The 12,085-nt window shown below is 57.5% G+C and overlaps 1 protein-coding gene across 4 annotated transcripts in view; it reads right to left on the minus strand.

Moving 5' to 3' along the window:
* Positions 1–2,062: 2,062 nt before the first annotated feature.
* The window catches only part of PACSIN2 (protein kinase C and casein kinase substrate in neurons 2), a 132,049-nt gene continuing 122,026 nt past the window's right edge, over positions 2,063–12,085 (minus strand). For all 4 annotated transcript variants that reach the window (XM_040637660.1, XM_040637662.1, XM_040637661.1 and 1 more), the window contains 4 exons: positions 10,026–10,147; positions 7,748–7,870; positions 7,128–7,324; positions 2,063–3,826 (listed from right to left, as the gene is read on the minus strand). In XM_040637660.1, the coding sequence (XP_040493594.1) occupies positions 3,714–3,826; positions 7,128–7,324; positions 7,748–7,870; positions 10,026–10,147 (555 nt within the window). In that variant the 3' untranslated portion in view covers positions 2,063–3,713. The remainder of the gene's footprint in view (positions 3,827–7,127; positions 7,325–7,747; positions 7,871–10,025; positions 10,148–12,085) is intronic.

Genomic DNA, 12,085 nt, shown 5'->3' on the forward strand with positions numbered 1-12,085 from the left:
AGGGGTTGGTCAAGTGGTCCACGGGGGCCCTTTCCAACCTCAGAGGCCCGCTCTGACCTCTCTCAGGGACTCAGAAAACCTAGTGTTTTTAGCTCAAGCTGCTGCAGAGCCAGATCTCAGCCTGGGTCACTCACTAGAGCTCGGTTGCCCTCTGGGCATGCCCAGGGGGCTCAGACAGGAAGATGAAATACCCCCTCCCACCCTCCATGGAGGAGAAGGGACCGGGCAGGCTGTCGAAGGCCCCGGGACCTGTGCAGGTGGTGCGCACAGAGCAGTGATTCCGGGGCAGAAGGGGCAGCTTGGCCCCAGGCAGTGGCTATGGGGAAAGGAAGGACAGAAGGACAAAGAGGATTTGGTGGCCCAGCATGGAGGGGGTGGGAGGGGCAGCCAAGGATGCCAGAGGCTTCTGGCTGGGGACCAGGAGGAGGAACGGTTATCACTCATCACCACGGTAACAGTTACTGCGTCCTGGGTGCCTGGGGCCTTGCACACCTGCCTCTAACCCTCAACCGGAAAGCCAGGCACCACTCTTGCCCGGGGAAGCTGAGGGGTGAGTTAGGATTCCCGAGCTCGCCCCTGAGGGCCAGGATGGGAGAGGACAGGCTGGCAGTGAGGACCCTCCAGGATTTCTTGCAGGAGCTCTGACAGGCTGGGAAGGGGCCCCGCAGAGGTGGTTTTATTCTGACTTTGGAGGGTTCCTCCTCACCTCCCCCCCCACCCTTATCTGCCAGTGGGGGGAACGAGGAAGGGCTTGTCCTTGAGAATCCTGTAGTTCTGTCATGGGACTTCGGGCAAGCTGTGGGACTTGAGTTCCCAGACCTTCCGTGTCCTCTTCTGTGAATTGGGGTGACTCCAGCCTCCCCTGCAGCGGTCATGACAGCACGTGAGCTCACCAAGTGCCCAGGACCGGCTGGCCTAGCTCACGCTGCGGGAACCAGGAGCCCACTCGGACCCGTCCCTTGGCCCCGTCCTACCTCGTGTCTGTGGCAGCCTGAGGCCGGGGAGGCAGGCGCCGGTGTCTGCCCTGGGCCGCGGGCAGCTCTGAGGGGCTCCAAATCCTCCTAGGCGGAGAGCAGGGACCCCACCGCCCATCACATGACAGATTCTTCTCTGCCATTCCTGAGCTGGGCAAAGCAGCGCCGCAGTGGCCGCTGCCCCCCTCACTCCTCCTGGCTCCGAGGGCCTGCTGAGCAGAAGGGGCAGCTTTCTTGGTCGAGCCTTACCGGGGTTTGGTGTGTCGGGCTGCGACAGCCCTCACATCTCTCCTTTCTGGCCTTCCCTGGTCTTCTTTCAACTCAAGTCACCCCAATGAGGGTGGAGGATCCCACAGGGATTTTAGCGCCACAGACCAGCCGGGACTCGGGGGAGTACGGCTCTTGGAGCCTCCGTGTCCTTCTCTGTAAAAGGCAACAGGGAGACTCAGCCCACACAGGGATGTCTGGAGATGGGCATGCTTTTTTTTTTTTTTAAAGATTTTATTTGAGCGAGAGAGAAGGAGGAAGAGAGAGAGAGGAGAGGGAGAGGGAGGGAGAGAGCGAGCACAAGCTGGCAAGCCGGGGGAAGAGGCAGAGGGAGAGGGAGAAGCAGGCTCCCCACTGAGCAAGGACCCCGATACAGGACTTGATCCCAGGACCCCGGGATCACAACCTGAGCCAAAGGCAGACCCTTAACCAATGGAGCCCCCCAGGCGCCCCTGGAGATGGGCATGTTATTTGCAGATACCGTAGGAGCAGAGCACAGGCCCAGTGCACAGCAGGCGCTCAGGGAATGTGTTCAAAGAAGCCCAGGTGATGGATGGTCTCTCATCTGGTCCTGCTGTTTGGGCCTCGGGGAAGGAGGTGCTGCCGGCCTGCTGTCTACACTGGGGAAGCCCGGGCCACAGAGTGCCAGGTTTCAGGGGGAGGGGAATCTCGAGGGGCTCAGGTGCCTCAAAACCCCAGCCTCTGGATTGGCAGTCCACGCGGACCTTCGCCCGACTCCACGTCTGGGAAATGCTGACGAAGACACGGCCACCAGCCGACGTGAGCATGAGGGACGCATGGCTCTGGAACAGTCACACTCATGAGATCAACTGTTTATTGATTCTTTTTTTCTAAAATACTAGACATTTAAAGAAACTCCCAACTTAAAAGACTTGACAATTTTTGGTAAATCTGTAGCAAAGGAATGAGGATTTCTGCTGGTAAGTTTTCATGACAAACACAGGCGCACGTCCACTTTCCAAACAAGACATCAGGCTCACTGGAAACACCGAGAAAATGCATAGCTCGTGATGGCGGCGGCCACTTCACCGATGTCTGAGTTACACAAATAAAGGTTTTCCCGCCGTCCCCCTCCCCGCCCTGTGATTACAGTGTGGCTTCTGCCCCGGCACACCTGCTCCTGGGCACTCAGGCCGCTCAGAGAGAGCCCGGTGCCCTGGGGAGAGCCCCGGCTTTCGAGTGCTCGCGAGGACCTGGGCGGGCTGGGAGCTGCAGCCGCTGGGAACACGCGGGAGGTTTTCCAGTGTCTGCTACGGAAAGGACTAAGGCTGGTCAGAAGGCGGACCACAGCTGGCCAGCGAAGACAGGCTTCCCCACAGCGGTCTCCACTCCAGAGAGGCCCAGGCCCGCGCCCGGAGCCCAGGGGAGGCCCAGCTGACCAGCCAGGCCTGTGCCCGAATGTCACAGTCTTCAAGCAGTTTACAAATTAAACCCACTGTCAAAAGCCATTAAATCTCATTAAAACAGTAGACAGACTCTTTAGATTCTCTGAATATCAAATAATATGTACAGATATACACCAAGACACGACAATCTAACAGGAAGCATCTCCATCTACGGATGCGTGTGCTTGAGAAGTTAGCTTCTTACTTTTTAACCTTTCGAACCACTGATAAAATTGTTAATTTGCAAGAATAAAGTTTTAAACACAAATAGAATGAAAATAGTTTTTAAATATGGGGACATCTGGAGTACTACCTAAGGGTTACTGCCGGAAGTCACGGCGGGTGCCCCGCGTGCGGAGGGCGCTCAGGACAGACACCCAGCCGAACGCGCTCGCACCCTCCCCTGCGCTCTCCGGCCTCGAGCAGCGCCCGTCTTGGAGCTGCGGCTTGCCCCCGGCGCGGCCCGGCTGAGGGACAGCGCAGCGCAGAGAGATATCCTTAAGACGGGTGTATATCAATCTGTGCCATAATTGAAGTATAAATGAATGGAAGAACAGGTCTATAAAAAGTATAACTGTACACAGCCTTTAAATTATAAACCTCAACGTCTTCACTCAGAATATGGCAGGTACGTTTGTTCATTTACGGTGCGGGTGATGGGACTCATCAGAGGAAGTGATCAGTGGGACAAGAATCAGTGGGACCCACCAGTGACTCAGAGGAGAGGAGGAAAGACAAGGTCAAGAACAGACAGATCCATGATAAGCCAACACGCGCAGTGAGCAGGATGAGGGGACGGGGCGAGTTCTGTTGTACTGTCTTCCTGCGATCAGACCTCTCCGTCTGCACCGCGTGCGGAAAGGTGCCGAGTCCCAGGTGAAACGACCAGCTCGTCTGCCTCCGAGAGACACCATGAAGCCAAGAGCAACGGAGCCATCATGTTACAGGAAAAGGAGCGGATGCTCACACAGCCGGCTGCTGCCGGAGTGCCGCTGCCTGGGGCTGACGGCCAACGGAGCTCCTGGGGCCCCTGCCTCCACTCTCCGCCAGCCAGCCGGCTGGCCCGTCACTGGATCGCCTCGACGTAATTGGCTGGGTACAGGCCGACCTGCCCGTTGTCCAAGCGTCCCTTGCACCAGCCCTGTTCATCCTCGTCCTCTATCTTGGTCAGCTCGTCCCCTTCAAGACAAGAAGGAAGCAGTCCTGGTGAGCAGGCGGTGACACGCAGACCACCCGACACCTGGTCAGAGTGTCCTTGTGGCTTAGCCCCCACCCCTCGCCCACAGAGGGTCTCTAACTTGGGTGGGAGGGGCAGGGATTCTCTTGGGCCAGACCTGGTTATTTCCCGACTAAGTTGCATTTTAAGCTGCTCTTTCAGCCAGCCATAGGAGCCCCTGAGAGGTCTCAAGACCACCATCCCGCTCAGGGACTGCAGAATTCAATGCCACAGGCCCTGTGCTTCCTGACTGTTCCAGGTCAGGGCAGAGGAATGCTTTTAAAGGGCCCAAGACACCCCCGTCACCACCCTCTCCTGCTGTCCTCCTCCTTCCCAGGCCCCAAGACCGCTCAATCTTTGATCTCTGCTCCAGCACTTGTTGCCCTAAGCCAGTGTGTTCATTTCTTCTTTGTCCAGAGAAGGCTGTGGGAGGGGCAGGGACCCATCACTCTATCCCCAGCCCCCAGCTCAGGGCATTTATCCTCTGACTTAAAGAAATCAACCCCTCTCAACACTGAGATGGAAGCCATCGGCATAGTTCTGGAATCTCCCCATGGCTTTGTGTTACTGTGGTTTGATTCGTCTCGTCTGTTCAGACATGAAGGAACCCCTACTTCAGGCTGGGCCCAGGTAGTGGGGGAGGAACACTGATGACGGGGGGATAGACAGAGCCCTGGTCCTTCAAGGAGACAGACGGGGGCAACAGAGACCAAAGGTGCGGTCAGGGCCGTGCTGGTGGAAGGTCTGGGTCTGGCATCTCCCATTCACAGAGGACAGAGCAATCCAGCACCAGGGGCCAGGCAAGGAGCCACCTGGGGCTCTGGCCTGTGACTGCCTGCAGGGGCGCTGTGGGAACCCCATAACTTGGGCCTTCTGGGGAACAGGGAGCAGGGAACGGGTGGAAGACTTAGCCCTAGGACAGTTTTTGCCTTTTGTTTAGCTTGAAGCTTTGTATTTCTCATTGGCATTTTGGTTCCCTTTGCAGGCTTAGTTGCAATTTCTTCCCTGGGCAATCATGCTGTGTTTAGGCATTTCCCTGTCTCTATTTCGTGTAGCCGCGATTTTGATGAAGATGCCTGTGGGACCAATATCCAGGGCTGCTGCTCATGGGCAAAGCGCCCCGCCCCTGGGGCCTGGTTTCCTCCTCTGTGGACCGGGTGCTAGGATGACTCAGTGTTAGAGCAGGGAAGGAGCCAGGGTGGCCAGCATGCAGTGAGCAGCCAGTTAGCGAGAGCTGCTGTCACTCCCATGGGAGGGACGGCTTTTCCTCCAGCTGCTGAGCCACGGACCACTAAGCCACGGACCGGCACTGGGGACACTCTGGCAGCACCAGTTCCCGTGCAAATATAACTCCGCAATATCAGTGAACACTAGGGGCGAAGTGAGTGCCAAGAGGGGTAAAGCTCAGGGGCGCCTGCGTGGCTCAGTTGGTTAAGCCTCTGCCTTCGGCTCAGGTCATGATCTCAGGGTCCTGGGATCGAGCCCCGCTTTGGGCTCCCTGCTCAGTGGGGAGCCTGCTTCTCCCTCTCCCTCTGCTGCTTCCCCTGCTTGTGCTGTCCAATAAAATCTTTTTTTTTTAATATTTTATTTATTTGACAGAGAGAGAGAGAGACAGCCAGCAAGAGAGGGAACACAAGCAGGGGGAGTGGGAGAGGAAGAAGCAGGCTCCCAGCAGAAGAGCCCGATGTGGGGCTCGATCCCAGAACCCTGGGATCAGGCCCTGAGCCGAAGGCAGACGCCTAACGACTGAGCCACCCAGGCGCCCCTGTCCAATAAAATCTTTTTTAAAAAAAAAAGGAGGGGTAAAGCTCCATCTTCTCCTGTCCTTCCTGCCCCCGTGGGTCCCTGGACAACTGGCGTTTCTCTCATCCCGCCCTTGCACACAGCCAGGCTCGCAGGTGCACGGTAAGACCAGCTCTGTGATGCTCACTTGGGCTGGAAAGGGCCCAGGGGAGGGCTCCGCAGGTGTCTGAGATGCAGAGGGATGGAGGGCACCGGAGTGTGCTACAGACAAAGCAGCGCTGGCCAGGCAAACATCACAGTAAAGATAACGTATAAAACAGACAGTGAAGAGGGACGCTTTCCAGCTGTAAAAATGTGAAACCAGTGGTTTAAAACATGGGTTTTAGTCAGTCTCCTTTTAACTTTAACTGTCACTCAGAGCAGAAGGATATGTCCGTAACCTGCTGACAAATCCAACGGGTGAGACAGAAGAATTAGAAACGACAATGAATTAATCAACAGAAAAAGGAGGGGGCAGATGGCCCCTAGAGGTCAGAAAACCGGACAAATGTGTGCAGGAGCATAAGAAATGCTTAAGAACTTTCTAAAACCGGCCAGGGGCCCATGAGCACGGACACGGCCCTCCGCCCCACAGCCAGCTAGACACGGGGGTCTGTCCCAGAGGCACAACCCGAGTGGAGGAGCACACTTCAGCCTGAGCTGGCTGAGTTCTGGCCGAGCCTCCCGATTCAGGGGGTGGACGGTGGATCTGGGGTGGCTTCAAGGAGAGGGCAAGACAGAAGGAAAGAACTTGGTGCTCTGTGGGCCCACTTTGGCACCAGGCCACTTCAGCTTCCTCTGATGGGCTCTAAGATAGTGCTTTCAAACTGAGGGTTGAAACCCATTTTGGCAAATCGCAACCAGCATTTAAAAAAAAAAAAAAAAAAGACAAAGGCTAGAAAGTCTGTGTGCACAGAGCTCCCGTAATCTGGATCCAGACTGTTCTGTAAAGCAGAAGTTTTGGGTCCTGGCCACAAAGGCATGCTGGCAGTAGAATGTATACAACACGACAGACTGCAGGGAGGAAGCTCAAAGCGCACGGCCCCGAGACGCAGCTCCGAGTGGCCCGGGGCCGCGCCGAGCGCTATGCTGGGCTCTGGGCAAGGTGCCTTGCCCAGGGCTCCTCTGCCAGCTGGGGGTCTCTGGAGAAAGCCTTCCCTTGGGGACCCGCACGGCTGGCTGCTTCCAGAAAGCACCTGGGAAAGCCGGCTGGTGCTGGCGATCAGCACCTCCTACCCCCGTGCCTGCGGCCCGCAGTCCTGCTAGACCAGGCGCCTCGGCCGAAAGCACCGGGGCACCTCGTGCCTCCTAAGGTTTGGCACTGAGCATCCGCTGCTTTTGAAATGTGGGAGGAGAACTCACAAATGGAACTAGTGGGAATTTTCCAGACTTAAAAAAGAAAAAAAAAAAAAAAAATCCCAAACCCTCCCGCCAGCAGGTTGGAAGCATCCGCCCCAGATGCCCGCCAGGGAGCCCACCTACCCGCCTTGAAGCTCAGCTCATCATGCTCCTGCCCTTCATAGTCGTAAAGCGCCCGGACCCGTACTTCTGTCCCCGAGGTGGCATCCTCGTCAAATGGGTTGGAGTCCCCGTTGGCATCCGTGGAGGAGAACGGGTTGTTGGATTCGTCATCTGACCAGTCAGTGGGGTAGCTCTGGGTCTTCTCGTAGCTGCTCACACTGCAAGAAAGGGTTGACCCGGGGGCCCTGAGCACGAGGCTGGCAGAGGCACGAGGCCCTGCCCGGAGCCAGGAGCCCTGGGGCTGGGCGGGGGCCTCCTTCCGCAGGAGCACAGCCCCTCGGCATCACAGCGCAGTCAGGCTCCCCGCAGGGCCACCCAGCACACCCGTCTTCCTGCGGTGGTGTGCCAGGGCCTCGGCGAGGGTTAACGGAGGACAGAGAAAAAGCAACCACAGATTGTTAATGGGTGTCCCCCTCCCTGAGAAATCGAGAAGCCAGAGACTGTCCAACAGCTGGCAGCCGGGCCACCTCCTGCAGGCCTCATGCATTGCTTTGAGTGCCAAGGGGGCGAGAGCCTGGACAGAGAGAGGAGAGACAGAGAGCGAGCGAGGTGGAAACCAGAGGAAACGTTTGTTCACCAACTTTTTGGCCTTAATGTCCTCCTTCTCACTGACGGTGCTCCCCGTGTCGTCCTCATCCTCGAAGGGGTTGTAGCTGGACAATGACTGCGCTGACCGTGCGGGGTTGCTCGGGACACTAAGGTCACTACAGGGAGAGAGAGAGCTTTCAGGGGACCCCAGCTCAGTGCCCCCCGCCCCAGTCCTGGTGCTCCCAGCTGCAGGTTCACAGGGCCAGAGTCTGAAGGGACAGAGCAGCTCCTTGCCAGAGGACGATACGTTGTTCGAGCAGAAAGACTGGTTTAGCAAAAACACTTAGTAATATTTTGGTGAATAAACACACTTTAAACAGCTAAGAGAGAATACATCCATTTCCTCTCTTGCCTCTGGACACAGTCTATCCTGAACAGGAGACCCGGGGTGCGGACAGGCGGCCGCTGGAGCACAAGTGACGTCTGGGATGGCGGCTTCTCCCCACAGTCCTCCCCACTTGGCCCCCCTTCCTGATGCTGTGAGCTGGCAGCCGGCCTGTGGGGCTCTAGAGGCTGGGAGCCCCGCTGTTGAGAGCAGGAGGGAGGCTCCTGGAACTCTCCAGACCCCACAGCACAGCATCCCCTCCTTCTGGCTACAAAGGCTCCAGTGGCCTCCTCCTTGCTTCTTCTGGGGTTAGAGCTTCCAAAATCAGCACCAAAGCCCACTGAACAACACTTTCTAAAACAGAAGGACGCCCTTCATGCTCCAGAGAGAGAACATCCGTCCGCATAACCGTATCAGCCGCCCACTGTGTGCTGGCCTAGAGGGGACGGAGCGGACAGAAATCTGACCCGGGCCCAGGCTGACGGTTGACAGCCAGGATGCAGCGATGGTGGGTGCCCGGTGTGGAGCAAGACGGTAAAGAAATCAGACGGGCCCCTACGAGCCCTAGCACCACAGCAGGGATCAGCTGCAAAGCAGGGCTGGCGGGGCCCGCTCCACCTCTAGCCTGTGAGTCAGGGCTGCAAGCCGCTGGCATTCAGAGTGCTGCATGGACGGCTCAGACAGAGCCGGGAGGGGGGGGGGAGAGGAGAGGAAATGCCTCAAACACCACCACTGACCCCGAGTGGCCAGCAGCTGCCTTATGGCTTCAGGTCTGGCGAGAGGCACCGGACCCAAGGCTGCCTACTGCCTACGCCCGAGCCACGTGTCTGAGACCACTAGGCCCTCCTCCCTCCCTGTTACCTTTCTCTTTCTGAGGGGAGGCTGGTGCTGGGAAGCTGAATTTGTGCAGCAGCCCTGGCCTGCCTACACTCTCCTAGACCCTCCTGAGCCCTGGGGTGGTGTCCCGTTCCCCCCCCCCAGCCCTGCCCTAGTCACCCAAGTGCCGGCCTCATCCCTAGGACGGTGCTTACTGCTCTGGTCACCTTACCGAGCCCACTGCCCAGACAGAGACACGGCAGCTGAATGACAACTGGCTGTGTCTGGCCAGGGAGCCCATGTAGGGCCTTCAGTGCCTGGGGCTCCAGAAAGGCCTCCAGAACCTGTGCTGACCCTCCTCAGAAACGGCAACTCTGAGCTGTATTATTACTTCTCGTGGCATGGCCGCCTCTGGCCGCAGAGCCTGCAAGGCAGGAGTGGCTTCCAGGGAGAGGCGGCTGGCGGCCTCAGCTCTGCGGAGGATAGTAACGCTATCTGCTGGGACTCGGAGGCCCGGGGGCAGGCCTCATCTAGCACACACTTTCCAGGAGGTTCTAATGACCTCAGTGCCACTTTTTCTACCCAAACTTGGTTTCAGCAAACAACTAAATCAGAAATAAAATAACCAACCCTCTCACCAAAGAGGTGACTTGAAAAGGGGGGACACTTGACAATGATCTTCTGCACTCCTCCCCTCCCCAACCAAATCAGGCACCTGCATACAGGACAAGGAAGTACAAACCTGGCTAGGATACCAGAACCCGCCCAAAGGACGGCATCGACAGTGACCTCCACCTGCCAGTGGGCACTACTTGGGGACACACAGTGACCAGTACCTGACACCACATCTTGCCCTCACTTGGGGCCCAAAGCATGTCTGTGGCAAAGGCTCCCTTCTCTGGATCTTTCCACAGCTCTAGCATCAGGTGAGCTGATGATCCTCCCCAGAAATGCCTTTGGGCCACTGCCCAGCAGAGTTTGGATACCCAAGGAACATCTGGAAAGACACCTGTGGGGTTCCCTGCAAGGCCTCACTGGGGAGTCTCCCAGGTGCCCAGGCTGGGAGCGTCCGGCCCACACAGAGGACTGGGGGACCTATCCCAGGGGACGGAGGCTGCTGCAGCACCCACCTGCTGGGCTTGTTCTGCAGAGCCTGGTCGCCCGTCTGGTTGATGCCTGTCAGGGTGACGCCATCAGCAGCCTTCTTCTTCTCTCTCCGGCTGAGAGTTCGATTCAGGTCTGCGGACCACTCCTGGGCAGCAGGCAGCGAGGGAGAGAAATGGGGAAGTTTGTTTGTTTGAGGCCACATCAGTTTAACACACCAGCCAGAAGGCCAGTGGCCTGCCCTGCACAATATGTGACACGGAGCCCCGCGGCCTCGGTTTGCTTTGTTTCCTAGCCAACCTCAGGTTCCTGACACCCTCCCGCTACCCCCTCCTCACTGCTACAGGCGGGGACTCCAGCCTGTGGAGGCCTAGTCTCCAGAAGGAGAGTCTGCCCAGCCAGCACTCAGATGTCCAGGAACTAACTTCCTCATTCTGCCCTGGCCCCTAGGACACTAAACCTCCAGCCACCTCTGGCCAGCAGGGGTCGCCAGAGGCCTCACCAGCTTTCCTTGAGCCTTCCAAAGCAGACGGGATAGTTCCCATCTTTCCCTGAACTGTTTCTGGCTCCCAGCTGGGCAGGAGAGCTGGCCGCAGGGCCTGAGCAAGCCTGCGCCATGGGGACCGCACACCACAGGGGTTGGATGTCACATGACCGGGGGGGGGCAGGGAAGCTAGCCCACCATGCAGGTCTCCAGGGACTGGCGCCCTCAATGGTAGCACAGGCTGTGGGACTAACAGAGCAAAGCAAAGCGCTGACCTCCTCAAAGGTTCACCAGTTTCCCAGCATGTACACAGCTTTTATCAAGTGCACTGAGAAACACTGGAAGTGGGTTAAAGGAAGGGGCGATGACATCATCTCCCAGAAAGGTGTGTGTGTGCACACGGTTAACCAATTCTCCTTCCGGACCCCACCCATCGCCAAACAACCTTAACTGAATTAACCCTTGGTGTGACTGAGTCCACAGCTTGGCCCGGGTTAGAAGCCATCTTAGAAACATCAAGTCTAACCTGCCAACTTGTGAGACAAGAAAACTGAGGCCCAGAAAGAAAAGGTGACTGGCCCACACACAGTTGGTGGCAGACCTGGGCCCCTGACTACAGACCCTGGTCACCTATTTGTTTTTCCATTATTTTCTCAACTGAAGTAAGTTGACTCGGAGCGACCACGTGAATATTATAAGTCTGTCCTGACTGGGTGACTCCCTTAGGGCCCACGGGATCCACACCCGGCCGGCTTGGGGAGGAAGGGCCAGCTGTTAGTGCGGCCAACCAACAGCAGGGCAGCATGGCTGCCACGCGTCTTTTGCTGGCCCGCGCTGTCAGAACCAGGCTGTGGACCCCACACCGACCCATGCGGGCCGGACACACACTGCAGGAGGTTTGGGATTATACATTAGCCAGAAAGTAGGAACTTACTTCATCCTGCAGCATGGAAAATAAAAACAAATAATTTTATTAGAGAAAGTCAACCATGATCCTCTAAAGAACCGTAAGCACAGGCCATGAGTGGATGCTGCTTCCCGGCCTGCAGGATCCACGAGAGAAGGGCCACGGTGGGCTCTGGCCGGGACGCCCATCCCAGTGAGACAGCCTGTTAGGTCTCCCTTCCCAGACTATTCCACTCTCTGGGTATTGGTGGACAACCACAAGGGACTGGGGAAGGGGTGCACATCAGAGGAGGCTTCCCGAGCCCCTCTCCCGCCCCGGAGCAGTATACACTCCCTGCAGGGTGAAATCCCACTCCATACGCGGAACTCCCTTCTTCCAGTGCACCCTCGCCGGGGGCGGGGTAGGCTCTGTGCTTTCCCCTCTAGGGCCACTTCCACTCGGAGGGCCCTGGGCCTCTACTTTGTCCTGGTGCCTCTGTGGAAGGGGTCCAGTCTGCTCTTGGCCTCCTGTTGGGAGCAGATGTCTGAAAGAGCAGGGGGTGTGCTCAGCTGCAGGGACCTACACTGTCATCGGAGCAGCTTTCTTGAGAAGCTCCAGAAGACAGAGGCACATGTGTGAGGAAGGACACAACTGTAAGCGAAGAGGGGGCCAATGACCAGCATGGACTCCCAGCTGTCAGAGGAGATGGGTGCTGT

This window comes from Ursus maritimus, unplaced genomic scaffold (genome assembly GCF_017311325.1).
Source record: "Ursus maritimus isolate PB19 unplaced genomic scaffold, ASM1731132v1 scaffold_21, whole genome shotgun sequence".
Taxonomy (NCBI): Eukaryota; Metazoa; Chordata; class Mammalia; order Carnivora; family Ursidae; genus Ursus; species Ursus maritimus.